This window comes from Hemiscyllium ocellatum, chromosome 16 (assembly GCF_020745735.1).
Source record: "Hemiscyllium ocellatum isolate sHemOce1 chromosome 16, sHemOce1.pat.X.cur, whole genome shotgun sequence".
NCBI classification, from domain to species: Eukaryota; Metazoa; Chordata; class Chondrichthyes; order Orectolobiformes; family Hemiscylliidae; genus Hemiscyllium; species Hemiscyllium ocellatum.
This window is the reverse complement of record NC_083416.1, coordinates 46107697-46125241: the sequence shown is the minus strand read 5'-3', so window position 1 is coordinate 46125241 and position 17545 is coordinate 46107697. Positions and strand designations below refer to the sequence as shown.

The window sequence follows — 17545 nt, the reverse complement described above, 5'->3', positions numbered from 1 at the left end:
ATTTGACAGCAGCTGTCTAAGTGGCTGCCAGAACCTGTAAATGTCAGAATACAACAGTTGATTGCTGTGAAAAGGGAGCTTGATTTATCATCCTCTGATATATCTACACTACAAAAGAGCTATCAAAATAGAAGTACAGTTCTGTATTTCTGGAGGGGCCCTAATCGAAATTTGCTCTCAAGAAATGCAGAGCTTCGTTCTTTCATTAATTAAAAGGAGGTTTGAAGTGGCAATCTGCTGAGATGGAAGTTCTTAATTAGAAGATGTCATTTTTCAGGTTTGTTGTTACAAAGCATCAATCAGACAGTGGAAGTATTCAAGGAGGAGCAGCATCATTGTAGTAATGTTGAGTTAATGCAGTGTGGTGGGCTACTGTGTGCTGTAATTACTTGTTACTTGCTGTACCTGCATGCAAATGTCTGCATGAGAATGTCACTCACCTGGAAATCTGGCCCAATATATTGGTGTAAAAGATGAAAGAGAAAGATCAACTATGTTGCCTATTCTGCAGGTTTATTATTGATGTGGTTCTATTGCAACCAATTGTTAATATTTATCCCGATTACACAAACTTACACAACAAAGTACTTAAGTAAATAAATCTTAGGATCATGTTTACCAACCTAAAATTAACATTTGGTTCAATGTTTTCATAGAATTTTTGAACTAGCAGGCAGAGAATTACTGGACTTGTGTAGTCTAGTGTAAAATCATCTTGCTGTTGCTCTCTTGTAAAATGCTTCATACGACCAGTGGTTTCAGATCTTTTCTTTAAATTTGAACATTTGGTTTTGATTGCTCACTTGCTATTTCAAATAGGAATACTTTGTTTCTGGTCCAGATAGTTACAAACTGATTATGTGCTGTTCTTTTGTTTAAGAAAGGAAACAGAGATAATCCAGGTCGTAATGATTGAAATGAGGTCGGCCACATAGATCTCAGAAAATATGGGTTCCTTGATTGGGGCTGTAAATCTGGATTAATCAAGGAGCCTTGGCTGACAGATATAAACAGGAGTGTCAGTGATTCCGTTCACTCCAGGAGCCAGCTCTGAGCTAGCTTGGTCAGTGTCCTATACTATGCACATGTAAATAAAGGGGGACCTTGTACGGACTACCAGCCTTTGTAGATTTACTTCACAGGCAATTAAGCTGATGACCCTGGTGTCAGTGGCAGGGAAGCTGTTGGAGAAGATACTGACTGACAGGATTTAATCACAGTTAGAAGTGAATGAACTTGTTAGTGATAGGCGGTATGTGGGGAAGATCATGCCTCAGCAACTTGAGTTTTTAAGGAGCTGACAACAATGATTGATGAGGGAAGGACACTGAATGTTGTCTACATGGACTTTGGTAAGGTATGTCATACAAAAGGTAGAATCTCATGGGATCCAGGGTGAGCTGGCTAGATGGATAGAAAACTGGCTTGGTCATAGAAGACAGAGAGTAGAGGTGGAGAGATGGCTTTCAGAGTGGAGATCAGTAACTAGTGGCATTCCGCAGGGATCAATGCTGGACCTTAATATTTTATAATAATTATAAATGAACTATGAAAAATTTAGGTGATTTGATTGAAAGTTTGCAGATGACACCAAAATTGGCAGAGTTGCAGATAGTGAGAATGTTTGTTAAAGAATACACAGGATATAGATTGTTGATGCGGGCAGAGAAATGGCAGATGGAGTTTAATCCGAATAATTGCAAGCTGATGTATTTTGGAAGATCAAATTCAGCTGCAAACATTAGGAGCATTGAAAATCAGAGAAATCTGGATGGATAGATCCGCAGATCTCTGAAAGGGGTCAAGAAGGTATACAGTATACATATAGTATGCTTGCCTCCATCAGCCAGGGCATCGAATATAAACCTTGGTAAGTTATGTTACAGCTGGACAAAACTTTAGTTAGGCCATATTTAGATTGTTGCATGCAGTTCCGGTCGCTACACTACCAGGAGGACCCAGAGGGTGCAGAGAAGGTTTACCAGGATGTTACCTGGTCTGAAGGGTTTTAGTTATGAGGAGAAATTGGATAACCTCAGGTTGTATTCACTTGAAAGATAGAGACTTGGGGGGGACAACCTGGTAGAGGTTTGCAAAATTATGAGAGACATAGGTAGGGTGGCTATTCAGAGGCTTTTTCTGAAGGTGGAAAAGTCACCTACAAAAGGCCCCAGGTTCAACGTAAGAGGGCGAATGTTTAGGGGAGAAGTGTGTGAACTTTTTTCATAAAGAAGTTGGTGGGTACGTGGAACACACTGGTGGAAGCAGGCATATTAACAATGTTTAAGACGTATTTTGGTAGACAGATGAATGGGAGGCAAATAGAAGGATGGTGCATGGGCAATGAGTAGAGGGTCTAAGTAAGGATTGGAATCAGCAAAAGCTCGTTCCTAGGTTGTATTGTATCATATTTTGTATTGCGTTACATATTTTAAAGTAAAATATAAATTTGTAAGAAATCATAATGAACAAAGATCGAAAGCACATGCAGTGTTAACTTTTATATGTAGTAGTCATCAAAAACAAGGAATTCTGTGAATTTACAACAGTATGTGATCAAAAATACTTACTTGAAGTCTCTGTCGTATTGGTCTTACAATACTTCCTTTATTCTTTGACTGACTAATGCTTCATTTTCAACCAAACCCTGATTTTCTCCTGCACATGCAAACCATAAGGCACACCAGCCACTGGAGACCACTTTTCTGAGACAGTTTGTCTTAAAGTGAGCTGCCAAAAGGCTGGGTTAATATTTCCTGGAGTACAGTCAAAACAAGTCATGCATTCAGTGCACTAAATGTTTTCACACTGACACAGAACAACTTAGACTTTAATAGCAGCATCTTCATATTCCAAAGCTAAATTTATTTCTCTTGCTCAAAAGAATTCTAAGCATTTGATGACAAGTTGCAACTGTCTAAAATTCTCAATTTCACTGGCAATAATACGAGGGTTAGGTATAGACACAAATTGATTATTGCAGAATATAGTATTAGAATCTACCAAAAAGCATATATTACCTTACAGTGACCTCATAATACTTCCAGCAATCAATAACTGATAGTTTTATTCCTCTTAGATGGGAAAAGATACCTAACATTAAGATAGGAAGGAACACAGAAACTGATTACTTCTTATTCTGTAATATATTCAAATATTTTGATGTCATATATAAAGCAAAGGAACTCAAAAAAAATTAACTGAACAGCTTTTATAAAGGTTGCAATACTGCAAAGATTTAGAAGATTACCTAGCATATAAAAAATAAGAAACTAAAATTTTTAAATATAAAGGTATTTATTAACTTCCTAAAACCTTCAATGAATCTATACCCATTAATATCAATTGTTAAGAATTGCAAATTCTCTGTCCATACAATACAAACAGTATTCAGTTCCAAATCATTTCAGTCTACTTGCACTCAAAAACTTAACAGATGAAAACAAATGCGATTAGCTGTCTATTGGCAGGGTGTTGTCTGGGTGAATCAAGCTGAAGACATCTCTATTCTCAATGAATATGTTCACTTAAATACATAACGAATGAAAAAATGCATTATTTTTCCAACACCAGCTAACATTTTGCAAAACAGGATATCTCAAAGCATGACGAATAATGTGTAATAAATGCAATCCCGACATTAATTATTTATTAGCAGAAAGTGAGGACTGCAGATGCTGGGGATCAGAGCTGAAAAATTTGTTGCTGGAAAAGCGCAGCAGGTCAGGCAGCATCAAAGGAGCAGGAGAATCGACGTTTCGGGCATGAGCCCTTCTTCAGGAAATCTGAAGTTCAGATATTTATAAAAGAACAAACTCATTAATAGATGCTAATGTAGCAATTGCTCTACGTTCTGTCTGAGCTTTTAGAATGTACAACTGAATAGGTGCCCAAAAAAGTATTAGTGTACTTTTCAAGTGCTGACTGAACTGCTAAAAATCCCATGTTCAGTATTTTAGGTAAGATTTTTAAAAATTCTTTGTTTTCAAAAGTTATGATTAATATTGTGGGAGTCAGGAAAGTAAGAGTTCAGAAAAGCTTGACTGACCATCAGCAGATGAAGGAGAAAATGAGGAGTGCAGCTGCTGGAGATCAGAGTCAAAAAGTGTAGCGCTGGAAAAGCACAGCAGGTCAGAGAGCATCCGAGGTGCAGGAAAGTCGACATTTCTACGCCCGAAACATTGACTCTCCTGCCATCAGTATATGAAGCTCTGCTGGAATATATAATGCACAATGAAGTTGGGAGACTTCAGAAACTTAGACAGATGACGGAAAAGACAGCCAAAAATCCAATTTTTTTTGATGATTTTAAGTTAGGCAGAACAGTTCAGAGCATAGATGGGAGCAGAAAGTTAATAAGGGTCACTGACCGATTAACTGAGTGGACGGAAGTGCGGCTGTTGGCGCTCAATGTAGAATTGTAAGCTTATCTATTTTGAACTTAACCACATATATTTGCATACTGTTGTAATGTATTACAGAATTCTGGTGCAACATGAATATGTTTATTAAATACATTTGGCAAGGAGTCACATAAGGTGTTTGGACAGCAGAATATTATTTAAATTGTGAGAGACTGCAGAATGTTGTGGTACAGAGAGACCTAGGTGTCCTTGTGCATGAATCACAAGTGGTTTGCACACAAGTACACGAAGTAACAAGCAATTACGGCACTCAGTAGGATTTATACTCAATGCTATTACAATGATGCAGCTCCTCCTTGATTATTTTCACTGTCTGGTTGATGTTCTGTAACCATAAACCTGAAAATGACACCTTCTAATTAAGAACTTTGATCTCACTGAAGAGTCTTCAGACAATACCACTTCCAACAGGGTTTGATCCGAAAACCCTGATCACATTTTGACAACAGTGATAAATTTCAGCATAGCAGCAGAGACAATCCACAATATTCTTAAATAATCAAAATAATCTAAATAGCACAACCGAGAAGATACTTTTTAAAAAGTCTGTTAATCTAATCATTCGATGTTAATTAATTCTCTAAAAATTCCAGAATCAGAATCTATGTCCACACCTTGGCCGAAATCAAATCAATTCTTCCCTGAGTCATATAACGTTTAGTTGAAATCCATCGATTCATGACTGGGATACATTATTTATGGATAAACAGACTAGGGGGTTGAAAACATTACTTTAATAGCAGTGGTAATTGAATAGGAAAACAAGAGGAGTGGAGTGTAACAGTTGGGACATTTTACTACAAGGCATAGTTGGGACTGTGTCTTGTATACAGATTTGTTCTCCAGACTTAACAAGGGATATACTAGCACTGGACGAAAGTCAGAGAAAAATTCACTCACTTGATGTCTCAGTTGTCTTAGAAACAAAGGCTGAGCAGACCGGCTCATACTCATATGAGTTTAGAAGATTAAGAGGTGATCTTATTGAAACATATAGGATCCTGAGGGGACTTGACAGTGTTGGTGGTGAGAGCATGTTTCATGTTGTGGAGGAAGCTAGAATTCAGGGACAGTTTCAAAATGAGGAGTATCTTATTTTCAGTGGAGATGAGCTGTTACTTCTTTACTCAGGGGATTTTTATCTTTGGAATTCTCCATCCCACACAGCAGTGGAGGCTGGATCATCTATGTATTCTAGGTTGTATCAAGATACATTTTAAATTTACAAGGGTATTGTGGGGATTATGCAAGAAAGGGGAGTTAAGGCCACAAAGAGATAAGTCATGATCTTACCATAAAGGTGAGCAGGCTCAAGAAATTGAATGGCCTATTCATGCTCCTATTTATGTTGTAGAACAATAATTTGAGATTTATTTTAAGAAGTAGCTTAAAAAGGAAATAAAACTGGTACAGAAACCAAGAAAGTTAGGGAAGGATATCTAATGGTGATGTGCAAGAGACCAAAGTCGGAGCAATACAGTGGTCTCTGAGGGTCATAGAGCTGTAGGAGGTGAAGAGGTGAACATGACCAAGGCCTTGGGAAGTAAGCAATTTTACTTTTGAGGTCAAAAGTTTAAAATTCAAACTGGGCTATTGATAAATGAGGCCAGGAAGAATGGTTGAAGGCCAGGTTTCTCATTGTTAAAGTACAGTTGGGATTGGTTAATTGAAAATTTAAAAACTGAGATTGATAGATTTTTAGGCAAGGAAATGAAAAAATATTGAACTAAGGTGGGTGAATGAAGTTAAGATGCAGATCAATCGTGATCCCATCGAATGATAGATCAGATTTGCTGGTTTGAAAGGCCTATTCCTATTTCTGTGCCAGTTATTCTACAGATCCAGCAACCTTGAATTGGTTTTATGCTGGTGAATGCTGAAAGATCAATGGTGACAACAAATTACAACAGCAAATTTTGACACACAAGTGGTCAAAAACATGACAACTGCAAATAAATTATGTGTATAGGACTAATACACACATAAAATATGATAATTTAAATCTTAAAACTTTGTAGCTCTCAGAGACAATGGTGCAGATACTCCAATGGCTAGATAGCTGTTAGAGCAGTATAAATTGGAGTTATGCAGAGGGACACAGCTGACTCCTTGAGGATTGTCGAGGAATACGAATTTTCTGATGGGCAATTGCCCTGTGTCTAGAACCTCCCAAATCAGTCCCTCAAAGTTGGAGAATCTAGAGGGCTCCACCTCACTTCAGCAGATAGTTGTCCAAGAAAATTTAGAGATTGAAAACTTAAGCTAACTCCTGGAAAACTATTAAACTGACCACATGACTCACCAATTGAACCCTTACAACCCCTGACCCTTGATAACCATCCCCCTGACCAATTGTCCCAACCACCATAGATCCCAATTCCACATTTGCCCAATATGAGGGGTCACCCAACACAGCTGACTAACAACTCCCACATTCTGCCTGAAGAGTTAAAAATGTTGAGTGTAAGTTGATGTGCGAGTAGAGAAGGTGAGCAGATTGTAATTTTGTAGCTTGAGGGAAGTAGGAGAACACTGTTGGAGATAGTCATTTTCAGGGGTAATGGAGGGGTGATCACTGTCAGAGGGTCAGCGGTAAGGGATGACCACTGTTGGTGGGAGGTGAGGGTGATCACTATTGGGGGTGAGGGGTGATTATTGATGGTGGGGATGAGGGGTGATCACTGTCAGGGGATGAGGTATGAACACTGTTGGGGGGATGAAAAGTTGATTCCCGTCAGGAGAGATCACTGATAGGGGTGTGAGGGGTGATCACTGTCGTGAGGGGGGGGGGGGGTAAGGGTGATCACTATCGGGGGGTGAGAGGTGATCACTGTTGGTGGAGATGAGGGGTAATCACTGTCAGGGGGGTAAGGGATGATCACTATGGGGTTGAGGGGTGATCACTGTTGGTGGGAATGAGAGGTAATTACTGTTCATGAGGATGAAGGGTGATCACTTTTGGAGGGGATGAAGAGTGATCACTGTCAGTTCGATTACAGCTGATCCCTGTTGGGGATGATCCCTGTCAGGAGGGTGAGGGGTGATCATTGTTGGTGGGGTAAGGTGTGATCATGTGAGCAGGGGTGGGGGTATCACTGTCGCAGGAGTGAGGGGTGATTATTATTGGTGGGTTGAGGGGTGATCACTGTGAGCGGGGGTGGGAGTGATCACTGTCGCGGGAGTGATGGGTGATAACTGTGAGCGGGGATGAGGGGCAATCACTGTCGCAGGAGTGAGGGTGATCACTGTGAGTGGGGGTGGGGTGATCACTGTCGCGGGAGTGAGGGGTGATCACTGTGAGCGGGGGTGATCACTATGAGCGGGAGTGAGGAGTGATCACCTTTGGGGGAGTGAGGGGTGATTACTGTTGGGGGAGTGAGGGGTAATCACTGTCGGGGATGAGGGGTGATCACTGTTGGGTGCTGAGGGGAGATCACTGTCCAGGGGGGTGGGGGTGATCACTGTCAGGAGTGAGGGGTGATCACTGTCGGGGGTGGGGGTGATCACTGTCACAGGGTGAGGAGTGATCATTATCGGGAGGTAAGGGGGGTGACTACTGTTGGGAGGTGAGGGGTGATCATTGTCGAGGTGGGGGTGATCACTAACAGGGGGTGGGGGGGTGATCATTGTTGGGAGGTGAGGGGTGATCATTGTTAGTGGGGTGAGGGGTGATCATTGTGAGCAGGAGCGGTGATCACTGTTGGGGGAGTGAGGGGTGATCACTGTGAGTGGGGGTGAGGGGAGATCGCTGTCGGGGATATGAGGTGATCACTGTCAGGGGTGAGGGTTGATCACAGTCAGGGTAGGGGTGATCACCGTTGGGGATGTGGGTGAACATTGTTGGTGGGGTGAGGGGTGATCATTGTGAATGGGGGTTGGGGTGATCACTGTTGGAGGAGTGAGGGGTGATCACTGTTGGGGGAGTGAGGGGTGATCATGTGAGCAGGGGTGAGGGGTGATCACTGTGAGCGGGGGTGAGGGTGATCACCGTCGGAGATATGAGGTGATCACTGTGAGGGGGTGAGGGTTGATCACAGTCAGGATAGGGGTGATCACTGTCAGGGGGTGTGGGTAAACATTGTTAGTGGGGTGAGGGGTGATCATTGTGAATGGGGGTGGGGGTGATCACTGTTGGAGGAGTGAGGGGGGATCACTGTTGGGAGAATGAGGGGTGATCATGTGAGCGGGGGTGAGGGTGATCACTGTGAGCGGGGGTGAGGGTGATCACTGAGCGGGGTGAGGAGTGATTACTGTCGCGGGAATGAGGAGTGATCACTGTTGGGGGGTGAGGGATGATCACTGTTGGGCACTGAGGGGAGATCACTATCGGGGTGGGGGGGTCATCACTGTCCAGAAGGGTGAGGGGTGATCACTGTTGAGAGTGAGGGGTGATCACTGTCAGGAGTGAGGGGTGATCACTGTCAGGGGATGAGGAGTGATCACTATCGGGAGGTAAGGGAGGTGATCACTGTTGGGGGGTGAGGGGTGATCACTGTGAGCGGGATTGAGGGGTGATCACTGTGATTGGGGATGAGGGGTGATCACTGTCGGGGATATGGGGTGATCATTGTCAGGTGGTGAGGGGTGATCACTGTTGAGAGGTGAGGGGTGATCATTATTGGTTGTGTGAGGGGTGATCATTGTGAGTGGGGGTGGGGGTGATCACTGTTGGGGGAGTGAGGGGTGATCAGGTGATCATGTGAGTGGGGGTGAGGGGTGATCACTGTCGCAGGAGTGAGGGGTGATCACTGTTGGAGGAGTGAGGGATGATCACTGTGAGCAGGGGTGAGGGGTGATCACTGTTGAGAGGTGAGGGGTGATCATTATTGGTATGGTGAGGGGTGATCATTGTGAGTGGGGGTGGGGGTGATCACTGTTGAGGGAGTGAGGGGTGATCAGGTGATCATGTGAGTGGGGGTGAGGGGTGATCACTGTCGCAGGAGTGAGGGATGATCACTGTGAGCAGGGGTGAGGGGTGATCACTGTGATGGTAGTTGGGGTGATTACTGTTGGGGGAGTGAGGGGTGATTACTGTTGGGCAGGTGAAGGGTGATCACTGTCGGGGGATGAAGAGTGATCACTGTTGGGGCGGTGAGGGGTGACCACTGTTCGGGGAGGTGAGGGGGATCACTGTCAGGGCGGTGAGGGGCAACCACTGTCAGGGGATGAGGGGTGATCACTGTCAGGGGGTGAGGGATGATCACTGTCGGTGGGGTGAGGGAGGATCACTGTTGGTGGGGTGATCACTGTTGGGAGTGAGGGGTGATCATTGTCAGGGGAGGGTGAATGGTGATCACTGCTGGGTTGGGAGGTGATCACTATCGCGGGGGTGAGGGGTGATCACTATCAGGAACAGTGAGATATGATCAATGTCAGGGATGGGAGGTGATCACTGCTCAGGCGTGATGGGTGATCACTGTCCTGGGGGTGAGGGTGAGGGTGAGTGTCAAGCTACTGGGAGTGTTCATCAACAACAAACTTTCTTGGACTCTTCATGTGGACGCACCGGTTACAAAGGCCCAATAATGTCTTTTCTTCCTCAGATAGCTGAGGAAATTTGCCAACTTGTGTAGGTGCGCAATTGAGAGCATTCTGTCTGAATGTATCACTACCTGGTATGGCAACTGTACCATTCAAGATCGGAGACGGTTACAGAGAGTGGTGAACTCGGTCTGCACAATCACAAAGGCCAACCTCCCATCGAAAGAATCCATCTACCAGTCCCACTGTCAAGGAAAGGCTGCCAACATTCTTAAAGATCCATCCCACCCTGGCAATGCTTTTCTACAACCTCTACCACTGGGGAGAATGTACAGAAGCATGAACACATGCACCAGCCGTTTCATAACAGTTTCTACCCAACTGTTGTTAGAATATTGAATGGTCTCACAAACTCTTAACATTCGCCTGTACCTGTGTTTTTGTTTTTGCCGCTGTTTACTTATCTGTGCTACTTAACTCTGTGATCTGCCTGTATTACGAGGAAGACAAAGCTTTTCACTGTGCCTCGGTACACATGACAATAAATTCAATTCAATTCAATTCATTGAGAGGTGACCACTGTCAGGGGGGTAAGTGGTGATCACTATGGGGGGAGTGGTGATGACAGGCAGGGGGTGAGGGACCATCATGGTCGTGGGGGTGAGAGGTTATCACTGTCAGGGTTTGAGGGGTGATCACTGTCAGGGTTTGAGGGGTGATCACTGTCAGGGGGGTGAGGGGTGATCATTGTCAAGGGGGTGAGGGGTTATCACTGTCAGGGGATGAGGATGATCACTGTCGGGGAGGTTGAAGGGTGATCGAGGGGGGTGAAGGATGATCACTGTCAAGAGGGAGTGGGGTGGTGATAACTGTCGGGGAGGTGGAGTGATCACTGTCGGGGGTGAGGGGTGATCACTGTTGGGGAGTGACGGTGATCACTGTCAGGAGGGTGAGGGGTGATCACAGTTGGGGGGAGGGTGTAGGGTAATCACTTTCGGGTGGTGGGGGGTGATCACTGTTAGGGGGTTGAAGGGTGATCACTGTCAAGAGGAAGTGGGGTGGTGATCACTGTCGGGGGGGTGGGGTGATCACTGTCAGGGGGTGAAGGGTGATCACTGTTTGGGGGTGGGCGTGATCAGGATCGGGGTGAGGGGTGATCACAGTTGGGGGGAGGGTGTGGTGTGATCACTGTTGGAGGATGAAGGGTGATCACTGTTGGGGAGTGGGGGGGTGCTCACTGTCAGGGGGAGGCTGTGGGGTGATCACTGTCGGGGGGAGGGTGTGGGGTGATTACTGTCCAGGGGGATGAGGGGGGATCACTGTCAGGGGGTGAGGGGTGATCACTGTCGGGGGAGGGTGTGGTGTGATCACTGTCGGGGGTGAGGGTGATCACTGTCGGGGGTGATCACTGATCACTGTCGGGGGGGGGTGAAGGGTGATCACTGTCGGGAGTGAGGGGTGATCACTGTCCGGGGAGGGGGGGTGTGATCACTGACGAAGGGGTGTGGGTGATCACTGTCAGGGAGTAGGGGTGATCACTGTTGGGGGGGATGGTGTGGGGTGATCATGGTTGGGGATGAGGGGTGATCACTGTCTGGGAGGGTGAGGTTAATCACTCTCGGGGGGTGGGGGTGATCACTGTCCAGGGGGGTGATCACTGTCCGTGGGGGTGGGGTGATCACTGTCAGGAGGTGTGTGATGGTCACTGTCTGGGGGGGGTGGGGTGATCACTGTCGGGGGATGGGGGTGATCACTAATGGGGGTGTGTGGGGTGATCATTGTCGGGGGGTAGGGGTGATCACTGTCGGGGGGGGGTTGTGGGGTGATCACTGTCGGGGAGTTGGAATGATCACTGTCGGGGGTGAGGGGTAATCACTGTCAGGAGGTGAGGGGTGATCACTGTCAGGGGGAGGGTGAGGGGTGATCACTGTTGGGGGATAGGGGATGATCACTGTCAGGGGGTGGGGGTGATCACTGTCAGGGATGTGTGGGGTGATCACTGTCGAGGGCTGGTGTGGTGATCACTGTCCGGGCGGAGGAAGTGATCACTGTCCAGGGGAGATGTGGAGTGATCACTGCCGGGGGGGGGGGGGGGGGGTGATCACTGTCGGGGATGTGTGGGGTGATCATGTTGGGGCGTGGGAGTGATCACTGTCAGGGGGGTGATCACTATCGGGGGGTGTGGGATGATCACTGTCGGTGGGTGAGGGCTGATCACTGTCAGGGAGGTGTGGGGTGATCACTGTCGGGGGGTGAGGGCTGATCACTGTTGGGGGGTGAGGGCTGATCACCGTCGGGGGGTGTGTGGGTGATCACTGTCGGTAGGTTCAGGGGTGATCACTATTTGGAGTGTGGGGTGATCACTGTTGGGGGTGAGTGGGTTGATCACTGTTTGGGGTGGGGCGTGATTACTGTCGGGGGGTGGGGGTGATCACTGTCAGGGGGAGGGTGAGAGGTGATCATTGTTAAGGGGTAGGGGATGATCACTGATGGGGGGTGGGGGTGATCACTGTCAGGGATGTGTGGGATGATCACTGTCGGGGCATGGGGGTGATCACTGTCGTGGGGGTGGGGTGATCACTGACGGGGGGTGGTGTGGTGATCACTATCAGGGGTTGGGGTAATCACTGTCAGGGGGTGAGGGGTGATCACTGTCAGGGGGTGAGGGGTGATCACTGTCAGGGGTGTGTGGAGTGATCACTGTTGTGGGGTGATCACTGTCAGGGGCTGGGGGATGATCACTGTCAGGTGGTGGGGGTGATCACTGTCGGGGGGTGATCATGTCGGGGCGTGGGGGTGATCACTGTCGGGGGGGTGATCATGTCGGGGCGTGGGGGTGATCACTGTCGGGGGGGTTGTGGGGTGATCACTGTCGGTGAGTGGGGGTGATCACTGTCAGGGGGAGGGTGAGGGATGATCACTGTCTTTGGGGGGTAGGGGATGATCATTGGCGGGGTGTGAGGGTGATCACTGTCAGGGATGTGTGGGGTGATCATGTCGGGGCGTGGGGGTGATCACTGTCGAGGGGGTGATCACTATTTGGGGTGTGGGGTGATCACTGTCGGGGGGGTGGTATGGTGATCACTGACGGGGAGGTGGTATGGTGATCACTGACGGGGGGGAAGGAGGGGGGAGTGATCACTGTCCAGGGGGATGTGGAGTGATCACTGACTGGGGGTGGTGTGGGGTGACCATTGTCAGGGTGGGGGTGATCACTGTTGGGGCATGAGGGGTGATCACTGTCAGAGGGAGGGTGAGGGGTGATCACTGTCAGCGGTGTGTGGGGTGATCACTGTCAGGGGGTGGGGGTGATCACTGTCGGGGGGGGTTGCGGGGTGATCACTGTCAGGGGGTGGGGGTGATCACTGTCGGGGGTGAGGGGTGATCACTGTTGGGAGTGAGGGGTAATCACTGTCAGGGGAGGGTGAGGGGTGGCCACTGTTGGGGGGTAGGGGATGATCACTGTTGTGGGGTGGGGGTAATCACTGTCAGGGATGTATGAGGTGATCACTGTTGAGGGGTGGTGTGGTGATCACTGTCCGGGGGTGGGGACAAGTGATCACTGTCCAGGGGGGATGTGGAGTGATCACTGTCAGGGTGAGGGGTGATCACTGTTGGGGGTGTGAGGGGTGATCACTGTGGGAGCGTGGGGGTGATCACTGTGGGAGCGTGGGGGTGATCACTGTCATGGAGTGATCACTATCAGGGGTGTGTGGGGTGATCACTGTTGGTGGAGTGAGGGATGATCACTGTCGGGGGGTGAGGGCTGATCACTGTTTGGGGTGGGCTGTGATTATTGTTGGGGGGATGGGGGTGATCACTATTGGGGGTGTGTGGGGTGATCACTGTCAGGGGGTGGGGGTGATCACTGTCAGGGGGAGGGTGAGGGGTGATCACTGTTGAGGGGTAGTGTGGTGATCACTGTCTGGGGGGGTGGGGGTGATCACTGTCCGGGGTGTGTGTGGAGTGATCACTGTCTGGGGGGGGGGGGGTGTGAGGTGATCACTGTTGAGGGGTAGTGTGGTGATCACTGTCTGGGGGGGTGGGGGTGATCACTGTCCGGGGTGTGTGTGGAGTGATCACTGTCTGGGGGGGGGGGGGGGGGGTGTGAGGTGATCACTGTCGGTGTGGGGGTGGGAGTGATCACTGTCTGGGGGGGTGGAGTAATCACTGTCGGGGGAATGTGAGGTGATCACTGTCAGGGGTTGGGGGTGATCACTGTCGGGGGGTGGGGTGATCATTGTTTGGGGTGTGGGTTGGTCACTGTCGGGGGGTGAGGGGTGATTACTGTTTGAGGTGGGGCGTGATTACTGTTTGGGGGGGTGGTAGCTGGTGATCGTCATGTGGTTGGGGCATGCGTGGAGGATAAGTTTTACATTCCCAAGGAAGTTCCAGCAGTCGGATACTAACATGATTAAACATGCAGCCTTGGGGCATTGATACTTAACAGAATGCCGCATCTGTTTCCCGTGAAAAAGCGTCTGGCTTAGTCTTACTTTGGCTTTGCCTCACTATCCTGCACTATGAGGAAACAACAGAAACTCAGATTCCCTCCGCATTTCTGAAAAAGCCAGGATCGGGAAGTTTTAATGCAAAGAAAGGTTGTTGCTGAGTGGTAGACGGACTGAGACCACCACACCCGGGAATGTTCAGAACAAAACTAAGGGGCATATTAAATGTACAGTAATTCGAGAATGGTGTACGATACGGTACTTTATCCTTCAACCAGCATCAAAATAAATATGATCACTTGCCATTTTTCTTCTCTGGAATTCTTTTTTTGTCTTTTGTGCTTCTTACATAGTAACACCAATTGAAAGGTAGTTTTGAAGCTCTTCAGGACATGAAAAGTACTTCAATTTTAAAAAAACCCTCCCGTTGCTTTAATTCGAATTGGAGTTAGGAAACTGGTTAATGATATTATAAGACAGTAACACTGAAAGATGTTTGCAGAAACAGAACTATTAATCACTCAGTTAAAGCACGTCACAGAAACACCCTACACGGAATCTGTTAAAACATCAAATAAAAACCAAAAGAATGCGGATACTGTATATCAACAATAGAAATTACTGGAAAAGCTCAACAGGTCTGAAAGCGTCTGTGGAGAGAACAGTTCTGGGAGGTGTCACTCGACCTCCACAGATGCTGCCGGACCTGCTGAGCTTTTTCAGCAATTTTTGTTTTGTTCCTATTAAAACAGCAGACCGACAGTTTGGCACCACGTTAAACTATAGTTTGCTAGCACATATTTAGAAAAGTTCTTCAGTTACTTAAAGAGAGTTTGTATACCAGAACTCCATCCACGTCTCTCGGGACCAATTTAACTCCTTCACAAAACATGTGTTATCGAAAGGCACGCAACCACTTTACACCCACGCTCTACTGATTTCAACAAGCTTGGAAATGTTTGCCTCCGATCGAGATGAAGGAGCGAAATCCACATCAGTTTGAATTGTCAGTTCTAAGGATGAGGAACCGACATACATTGCGAATCGTCAGTTCTAAGGATTAGAACTATTGGGATTAGAAGTATTATCACGACAGACACTTCAAAGTACGAAAAAATAGCAAAGAGGAATTATAGTCTGACAGGCACCATGCGGTACTTTTTGCTCCCCACAAAAAACACGAGCATGTACATCTGCTACAAGTGAGGAGTTAAAACAAATCTGAAGTACGACAACACTATCAAGAAACAAAGAAAGTGAGAGAACACTCAGCAGGCTGCCACTGAAGGATTCATAAAGTCTTAAAAGTGGGTTTTCACTCACCGCACATCTCTCGAGTTTCTAACTAATGTGCAAGACAGTTGGCTTCGGCGAAAGCCTGCGTGACTGAATCCGCGTTTGTCCCACACAGAACACTGATTTACCTGCCTCCTCCCCTTTCGCTTTACCCTCCCCCTACAGCTCGGCATCCTCCCACCCCTGCAGCCATGCCTTCAAACATCACCCAGCCGCCTTCCCACATTTTCCCGCTGATCATCGTCTGCCGTCTAGAGCTACCGATCCATGAGGATGGCCTCAACATGATCTTGGGTTCATGTCACACTACAGGTGACCCCACTGCACTATACACCCACACACACTCACACAGAAGCACACATACACATGCACTCTTACACATCACACACTCATGCAGACCCTCACTCATACACACTACACACACATATCTCCACACTCACTAGCGCACCCTCTCATAGGCATATACTGTACTCAGTCACACTCGTGCACACACTATCATACACAGACACACAGTCTCACTCTCTCTTCCCCACACATACATACGCACGCATTCATACACATACACAGAAGACTATGGGGTGAATTTGCATTTGCAGATCTATATTAGCAGATACATTCTACTTTGCTCAAAAAGCTCACAATCTGTAAGCAGTCAGTCCATGTGACATTTTATAAATTCCTACTTTGGAAGTAGAGCCAGTCTGGCTCAAGGTTGGAATACAGAGAGGCCCTAAGCTCACACCTCTGACATTGTCTGAGCGGAGATGTCACCTTTTTATAAAACCTTGTTATCTCGGGAATGTGAGTTGAAAGAAGTTCTGACATTTACATATTAATGAATTAAACCTGCAACCCATTCTAAGTGATTAAGACTTTACAGCAATTTAGTTTGTTCAATACATCGCATCAGTTGCATGACACTTTGATCTTTTCCGATACATTTTGAGTCCTATGATCCTGCCCCACTAGCTATCTGATGAAGGAGCAGTACTCCAACAGCTTGTACTTCCAAATAAACCTTTTGGACTACAACCTGGTGTTGTGTGATTTTTAACTTTATCCATCCCAGTCCAACATCGGCACCTCCACATCATGTACACCAGGTGCCAAAGACCTCTCTGAATGTTCTGATGAAGAGTCACTGGACTCGACAATTAATTTTACTTTCTTGCCACAGATGTGACCACACTGCTGGATTACTCCAAAAAGTTGTGATTTTCTTTCAACGACTGTGATCTATCAGCTCTATAGGCTTGACAACATTTTCATCCAATACTGGTCAGGGGCTGTCATTTCCCCTTCCAATCCCGCTCCGTAGGTCCGAGTGTGTATACAGATAGATACACACAAGACCACGGGACCTCAAAAAAGAGGGGGACGGAGAAACATTGCTGGGGTGGCAGGCATGAGACCAGAATAACACATTTATTGCCAAGTTAAAAATCACACAACACCAGGTTATAGTCCAACAGGTTTAATTGGAAGCACACTAGCTTTCGGAGCGACGCTCCTTCATCAGGTGATAGTGGAGGCTCGATCATAACACATTTTTAACTTTGTACACCCCAGTCCAACACCGGCATCTCTAAATCATGACATGTATTGCCAATTGTGAAGATCAGTCATATTCTCTTTGTGTGTGAATGCTTTCCCACCTGTTTAGTTTCTCCAGTACTTTCTGTTTCTATTTCAGATTTTGAACATCAGCAGTATTTTGCTTTTGTTATTATATGTTGCCTCACTAATGCCAGAATCAAGAGTGCCACTGAACATTTGCAGAGCACCCTGAGAGGGGGAGGGGTGGTTTTGGTCCACATCAGTACCAGCTACAAATGTAGAAATAGCTATGTATGAGGTTACACAAGCAGAATATGGGAGCAAGGTTGGAAATCG

The 17545-nt window shown here is 46.9% G+C and overlaps 1 protein-coding gene across 1 annotated transcript in view; it reads right to left on the bottom strand.

Annotated features, from left to right (window-relative positions):
* Positions 1 to 15760, bottom strand: part of LOC132823203 (glutamine--fructose-6-phosphate aminotransferase [isomerizing] 2-like) — a 76907-nt gene extending 61147 nt beyond the window's left edge. The window contains exon 1 of the mRNA XM_060836802.1: positions 15680 to 15760. Coding sequence (XP_060692785.1) covers positions 15680 to 15686 — 7 coding nt within the window. The 5' untranslated portion in view covers positions 15687 to 15760. The remainder of the gene's footprint in view (positions 1 to 15679) is intronic.
* Between the last annotated feature and the right edge of the window lie 1785 nt (positions 15761 to 17545).